Raw genomic sequence first — 7,860 nt, forward strand, 5'->3', positions numbered from 1 at the left:
GGGTGGTGTAACCCACAAAGTGTACTACTCTCCAGCAAAAATAAAAAAATATTTTCTGTGTTTGTGTGCGCTTTAGCCGCACGTATATATATCAATATAACATAAATGGAGGACCAAACTTTCTCTGATAAAAATAAAATAGGGAAAGATCAAGAACCACTTCCTACTAGTGCTGTTGCTGCTGCTGGGAGTTGTTCATCATCCCAGAGAGGAAGTAGGAACATCACTACTTTTACTAAACAATTGACCCTCCAACAGTCCCTAGCGATGAGGATGAAGTACGACAGCAGTCATCCTGAAGCAAAACGTATAACTGAGGCCTTGACTGCTATGTTGGTGTTAGACGTGCGTCCGGTATCCGACATTAGTGCAGTGGGATTTAGACAATTGATGGAGGTAGTGTGTCCTCGGTTCCAAATCCCGTCTAGATTCCACCTGCATCCTCAAAGCAGCAGCGACAAGCGTGCGTCTGTCTGTTAAAGGGTGGTGACACCCTCAAAGTGTGCTACACAAACAATTAAAATATTGTTCTTTTTTTTTCTGTCTTTGTGAAATGTGTGGGCTGTAGCCGCACCTGCATCCTTAAAGCAGCAGCGACAAGCGTGCGTCTGTCTGTTAAAGGGTGGTGACACCCTCAAAGTGTGCTACACAAACAATTAAAATATTGTTCTTTTTTTTTCTGTCTTTGTGAATTGTGTGGGCTGTAGCCGCACTTGCATCCTCAAAGCAGCAGCGACAAGCGTGCGTCTGTCTGTTAAAGGGTGTTGTAACTCTCAAAGTGCTCCAAAAAAATCAAAAATTTTTTTTTAATGTGTTTGTGACTTGTGTGCGATGTAGCCACACTTGCATCCTCAAAGCAGCAGCGACAAGCGTGCGTCTGTCTGTTAAAGGGTGGTGACACCCTCAAAGTGTGCTACACAAACAATAAAAATATTCTTCTTCTTTTTTCTGTCTTTGTGAATTGTGTGGGCTGTAGCCGCACCTGCATCCTTAAAGCAGCAGCGACAAGCGTGCGTCTGTCTGTTAAAGGGTGGTGTAACTCACAAAGTGCTCCATAAAATAAAAAACTATTTTTTTAATGTGTTTGTGACTTGTGTGCGATGTAGCCGCACTTGCATCCTCAAAGCAGCAGCGACAAGCGTGCGTCTGTCTGTTAAAGGGTGGTGACACCCTCAAAGTGTGCTACACAAACAATAAAAATATTCTTCTTTTTTCTGTCTTTGTGAATTGTGTGGGCTGTAGCCGCACCTGCATCCTTAAAGCAGCAGCGACAAGCGTGCGTCTGTCTGTTAAAGGGTGGTGACACCCTCAAAGTGTGCTACACAAACAATTAAAATATTGTTCTTTTTTCTGTCTTTGTGAATTGTGTGGGCTGTAGCCGCACTTGCATCCTCAAAGCAGCAGCGACAAGCGTGCGTCTGTCTGTTAGAGGGTGGTGTAACCCTCAAAGTGTGCTCCACAAACAATAAAAATATTCTTTTTTTTTTTCTGTCTTTGTGAATTGTGTGGGCTGTAGCCGCACTTGAATCCTCAAAGCAGCAGCGACAAGCGTGCGTCTGTCTGTTAAAGGATTACATCGGTGACAGCATCCAAGTAGGCATGTCAGACAGTCCGTACCTGTACTGGCAGGAAAAAGAAGCAATTTGGAGGTCCCTGTACAAACTGGCTCTATTTTACCTGAGTTGCCCCCCCTCCAGTGTGTACTCCGAAAGAGTGTTTAGTGCAGCCGGGAACCTTGTTAGCGAAAGGCGTAGGAGGTTGCTTCCACAAAATGTGGAGAAGATGATGTTCATAAAATGAATGATCAACTCTTCCAGGGAGACCAGCCTCCAGAACGTACAGAGGGACCTGTGGTTCCAGCAGGGACGAATTAATACTCTGTGAGGATGAGGATGTACATAACACTGAAGAGGGTGAGGAATCTGTGGATGAGGAGGATGAGGACGACTTCTTGCCTCCGTAGAGCCAGTTTGTGCAGGGACAGATTAATTGCCAGCTTGTTTTGTGGGGGCCCAAACGAACCAATCATTTCAGCCACAGTTGTGTGGCAGACCCTGGCGCTGAAATGATTGGTTTGTTAAAGTGTGCATGTCCTGTTTATACAACATAAGGGTGGGTGGGAGGGCCCAAGGACAATTCCATCTTGCACCTCTTTTTTTTCTTTGCATTATGTACAGTTTGGGGCCTAGTTTTTCAATGCCATCCTGTCTGCCACTGCAGTTTCACGCCTAGATGGGTCACGTGTTTGTGCCGCCCACTCGTGTCGCTTAGCATAGTCATCCAGCTACCTCGGTGCAACCTTTTGGACATAAAAACACTATTGTGAGGTGTGAGGTATTCAGAATAGACTGGAAATGAGTGGAAATTAAGGTTATTGAGGTTAATAATAGCATAGGAGCAGAAAAACCTACAAATTCTGTGATTTTAGCTGTTTTTATGCTTTTTTTCAAAAAAATACAGATCCAAAACACAAAACCCAGAACCCAAAACACGGAAGGGTGGTTTTGGCAAAACCAATCCAGATCCAAAACACGAAGAAAGATCCAGATCCAAAACCAAAACACAAAACACGAAAAGTGGCCGGTGCACACCCCTAATATATACAACCTATGCCATGTCACCACAGTCCCCTGCATCTCAGAACAGCATCCTATATTTCACCACAGCCCCTTGTATAACACCACAGGCTTCTGCATCTCACCACAAGCCCCTGCTTCTCACTCCTGCCACTGTTTCTTACCACAGCCCCCTGCATTTCACCACAGCATCCTATATTTTACCACAGTCCCCTGCTTCTCACTCCTCCTCCCTGCATCTCACCAGTGCATACCTGCCGACTATCAGCTCCCTCCTTCCGGGAGGAGCTGTCCGGCTGCCATGGCGGGGGGGGGGGGCGGGCGTGTTGCGTCAAAAAGAGGGTATGGTCCTGCGATGATGCAGCATTGGGGGCGGAGCATGGGGCGTGACCACATCATTGTGGCTCCGCCCCTCTTCACAATGCCGATATTGACGGCATTGTGCAGCAGGGGGTGGAGCCATGATGACGCGATTCAGTGGGAATCACATCACTGCCCTCCCACCCCCGCTGCAGGAGTTTATAGTGCTACTGCGGAGAGGGTCGGGCGGATTGCAGCATTGGGAGTAAGATAGAGCAAGTAACTGTGCACCAGGACAAACCATGTTACAATGCAAAGGGTGCAAAAACATATATTATTTTTTGCATGTGTCCTATACACTGACTGCTTTTGCATGTAGCTCACACATGCTGGGCAGCTTTATTGTTATACTGCAATTTAGATTTCAGTTTGGACCCAAATCTAATCACTCTGCAGATCTTCCATCTGCCCCACCAGCAGTGCAGCCTGGTATTACCACACAGTTACTGGCTCTCTTACTTTCTCTCCAGCTCTGAATCAGGCACAATGTACCCTGTATTTCCTGGGCTTCCTGTTTAGCTTCTCGCCATGGTCCGAGAACAGCGCCGACTTCCATGGGACGTGCCTCCTGTTCAACGAGGGCGATGGTTCATCAATATTACAGATATTGCGTAAATTATATATTAATACAATATCTTACTTATGCGCAGGGGTATATATGGTTAAAAAATACAGAATCTTCAATCATACATATGATATTTATATATTGTATTTCAGCACATTTCTTGCAAGATGGATTTGAGCTTCTATCTCCAGCGGATTGGAGTCACAGATCTTACACCAGATTCCTCCACACCGTCCCTTTCAACGCTACGGAAGTTACATCGCCAACACGTGTTCTCTGTACCATTCGAAAGCCTCAGTATACACATTGGGGAGAAAATTATCCTGGACATACTCTGGATTTATAAGAAAATAGTTCTGAGAAAACGTGGGGGCTTCTGTTATGAGAACAATGGACTTTTCTTGTGGGTGTTACAAGAGCTGGGGTACCAGCCGTTGGTGCTATCAGCCAAAGTGAGGGAGCCGGTCAGTGGTATATACGGAACTTCACTTGACCACATGATATTGACTGTGGAGTTGGAGGGCAGGCGGTGGCTTTGTGATGTTGGCTTTGGCGAAGGAATCATGGAACCATTTCCCCTGGAGGCAGGATGGGAAGAGGAGCAGGACAACGGCATGTTTCGGCTACGGGTGGAAGGTGAGGAGTGGCACATGGAGAAAAAGGACACTGACCAATGGAGGAGTCTGTACAAGTTCACCCTTGAAGAGAGGAGATTTGAGGACTTCAGGGAGATGTGTGAATATCTCCAGACGTCACCAAAGTCTCTCTTCGTCTGCAAAACTTTCTGCTCCCTACAATTACCACGGGGCAGGTTGACCTACATGGGGCGCAGGATGATCAGTACAGAGTATACCAAGGGAGGTGAAAGGGAGAAGACCACTGAAGAGCTCACCGATGAGGCGATTCCTGATCTGCTCAGAGAGAAGTTTGGGATTGTGCTGAGCACAACATTTGAACCAAAGGATGAGGCTTGGATCCCATAACCTGGTGAAATGTGAGGATTCAGGTGAAAAACACGCCATGTACATGTGCCTATAATACCGATCACAATATTCATAAAATGTATAAATGTATGTAACTCATTTTATAGATTGAATATACTGAGTTGCTGAGCTTTACTACTTATATATAATCAACAATAACAATTGACACATAATATTCAGAGAAGTAAATTAATCCAAATGTAAAATTGGGCTTGATTGGTAGAAGATAGCGCCATTACTGGACAGCATGGTGGTAGGGGCAAGCTGCATTGCGGCACAATAAGTGATGTTGGTCCATATCACCTGACTGGTCTCTCCCAATGGTAGTTCTGTGGTCACTCAGCTGATCCCCTGATCCAATGACCAGCTATCCAGGGGTATTTAAGTCTGACTCCAGGAACAGGTAACTACTGTTCAACATCGCTGTTCCAGTGATTACTATGCTCTCTGGTGCTTTCCAAGAAGAATCTACAGTTTGTTGTTGCAGCCCTCACGCTGACCACCAGTGCTACTTATATTAGCTTCCATGCTAATTCCCTGCCTGTTACTTCAGCTCTCACAGAACTCCAGTGTTTCTTGTAAATCCCTGTGTTGTCTTTTAGTGTGCTGCTGAGCTTTCTAATCACCTCCCTGTGTTCCTGTGGTGTTAGCTTTCGTGCAAATTGCTATTTAGCTTTCAGCTGGAGCTCTAGCTATTCCCAGTACATAACTCTGTCCATTTCCGCTGAGTTTCTCTGTGCATATCGGCACTTGGACCTCTAACAATTCCCAGTACATTTGCTGTGTTTTCAAGCAAGCCTGCGACTAGGATCCTCTACATTCTCAAGTTCATCACCAGTGTTCAAGTATTCTGTTCATCACCAGTGTTCAAGTATTCCATTCATCACCAGTGTTCAAGTATTCTCAAGTTCATCTCCAGTGTTCAAGTATTCCATTCATTACCAGTGTTCAAGTGTTTAGTTCATCTCCAGTATTCAAGTATTCTGCTCATCTACAGTGCTCCCGTATTCAGTTAATCTCCAGTGTTTTAGTATTAGTTTATATTCTTTTTATTTAATATAGATCCGGTCTTCTGCCATTCCCAGGTATCTGGCCAGAGGGCAGCGACCTGCCCACTTGGTGCATCGAAACCCAAATCCCGACTGGAGGGGTCACTGGTGAAGACCACCAAGTGGGTTAGACTCCATGCCTCTGGGCAGGCCTAGCCAAACATGGGTTTGGCCGCAGTAGGGAGACTTAGCCGTCACTCACCTGCTTATTCGCTGACCACCCTATCCCCTGGCTTTTCCCTTATGGTTTGTGACACTCATGAGTGAGGAGAAAGTGGCAGGATTTGGAGATGGCATGAATGTGGGAGTCAAAGGAGAGGGAGGAGTCAAGGATGACCCCCAGGAAGTGGGCTTGATGGACAAGAGAGAGGATGGTGTTAGCAACAGAAAGAGTGAGATAGGAGGGAAAAGGCATTGAAGACAAAAAAAGACAAAAAGCTCAGACTTAGATATGTTGCGTTTACAAAGGTACTGGGACATCCAGAAGGAGCTAGCAGAAAACCATTTGGAGAGGCTGGTAGGCAATGTCAAAGGCAGCTGATGAGTCAAGATGGACAATGGAAAACAGATGTGCCGATTTATCAGTGAGAAGGTCATTAGGTTCCTTGGTAGAGCAGTTTCTGGACAGGCATTGGTAGACAAGTTGTTACAAGAGTTTGTAAGCAACCGGTATGAGAGAGAAGGGGCAGTAGTTAATGTGGGAGTTGGGACCCAGAGAGAGGATTTCTTCTACATTGGGCGAGATGATGGGAGGAGACATTGACAGTGAGGAGAACAGGATTGGAGTGACCATTAAGAGAGGGAGCCCTTCCTATTATTGCCCCCAGTAGTGGTTCCCCCAGTGCAGTGCCCCTAGTAGTAGGCCCCTTTTATAATGCCCCCAGTGGTAGTTCCCCCCCCAAGTAGTAGTCCCCAGTAGAGGTTCCCCCTCCTGATTAAGTGCCCCCAGTAGTAGCCCCCCCCAGTAGAGGTCCTCCCAATAATGGTGCCCCCAGTAGTAGCCACCCCTCCCCCATTGTGCCCCCACCCCCAGTAGAGGTCCCCCCAGTAGTAGCCACCCCCCTCCCCCATTGTGTCCCCAGTAGTGCAGACAGGTTTAAAAAATATATATATAAAAATATACTTACCTGAATCCACACTGCTGCTGCTCCGGTCCGCGACACCGCTCCCACTGCCGCCCGCCAGTCCTCCCGAGCTGGCACGCTCAGCATTATGGGAGAGACGTCATGATGTCATGACGTCTGTCCCATTACCCACTGCAGGAGCCGGACGGAAGCCCGGCTCTTGCAGTGGGTGCTGCAGCAGTCAATGAGAGTCTATCTGACTCTCATTGGCTGCTGTTTAACACACGCATCGCCGCCAGCTCTGGCAGCGATGCGTGTGTTATGCACAGCCTGACCCCCCTTCCTAGTGCTATTGGGCAAGCGCTCAGGGGGAGGGAACGGGCTCAGCTGTGCAGCACAGGACCGGCGCTGGAAGCCTAGCGCCGGTCCTGTGTAAATGTGTAGCGCTGACCGCGCTCACTGCGGTCAGCGCTACACTGGTGGCTATCTAGTGTAGGTCCCACGGCGCCCAGGGCACGCACCCTGCCCGACCCCCCCTAGTTACGCCACTTATCCTACGTAGTGCACCCAAGATGGCTGCCTCATCTGGTACCTTTTGTTGGTGGAGTATATAACCCAGTGGCATAACTACTGCCCCCGCAGCCACCACGGTGGCTTGGAGGCGCTGGGTAGCTTGGGGGTGACGGGGGCAGTAGTTACGTCACTCAGTGGCGGAACTCCCATGACTGGCGCCCACTGAGTGTGTTACCAGCGGGCGCCCGGCTCCTATTCAAACCCCCGGTGGCAGCCGGTCGACGGAGCTCCCTCCGTCTTCCGGGTCCCGCAGGGCACTATGGGAGTGACGTCCTGACGTCACTCCCATAGTGCCGAGGAGCGGACACCGGGGACGGAGCTCAGGAGTGAGCACCGTCTTCCATGTCCCGCAGAGCACTATGGGAGTGACATCATGACGTCACTCCCATAGTGCCGAGGAGTGGACGCCGTGGTATGGACGGCAGCAGCACTGGAGCGGGGATAAAGGTAAGTGTTTTTTTTTTTTCTTTTGTGTGTGTTTGTGTGCGCTTGGGGGGGGAGAGAAACTACTGGGGGCAACTACATGGGGCTCACTACTGGGGGGCAACTACAGGGTGCTCACTACTCAGGGCAACTACAGGGGGCTCACTACTGGGGGCAACTACAGGGGCTCACTACTGGGATCAACTAGGTGCAACTACAGGGGGCTCACTACAGGGGGCTCACTACTGGGGGCAACCACAGGGGGCT

General features: G+C 48.5%; 1 protein-coding gene across 1 annotated transcript in view; it reads left to right on the plus strand.

Annotated features, from left to right (window-relative positions):
• LOC148506359 (arylamine N-acetyltransferase, pineal gland isozyme NAT-3-like) overlaps nt 1-7,658 on the plus strand; it is a 29,850-nt gene extending 22,192 nt beyond the window's left edge. Inside the window, exon 2 of the mRNA XM_088446904.1 lies at nt 3,654-7,658. Within this exon, the coding sequence (XP_088303030.1) occupies nt 3,669-4,484 (816 nt within the window). The 5' untranslated portion in view covers nt 3,654-3,668 and the 3' untranslated portion in view covers nt 4,485-7,658. The remainder of the gene's footprint in view (nt 1-3,653) is intronic.
• Nucleotides 7,659-7,860: the final 202 nt, after the last annotated feature.

This window comes from Taudactylus pleione, unplaced genomic scaffold (assembly GCF_031769625.1).
Source record: "Taudactylus pleione unplaced genomic scaffold, aTauple2 ptg000407l, whole genome shotgun sequence".
Lineage (NCBI taxonomy): Eukaryota > Metazoa > Chordata > Amphibia > Anura > Myobatrachidae > Taudactylus > Taudactylus pleione.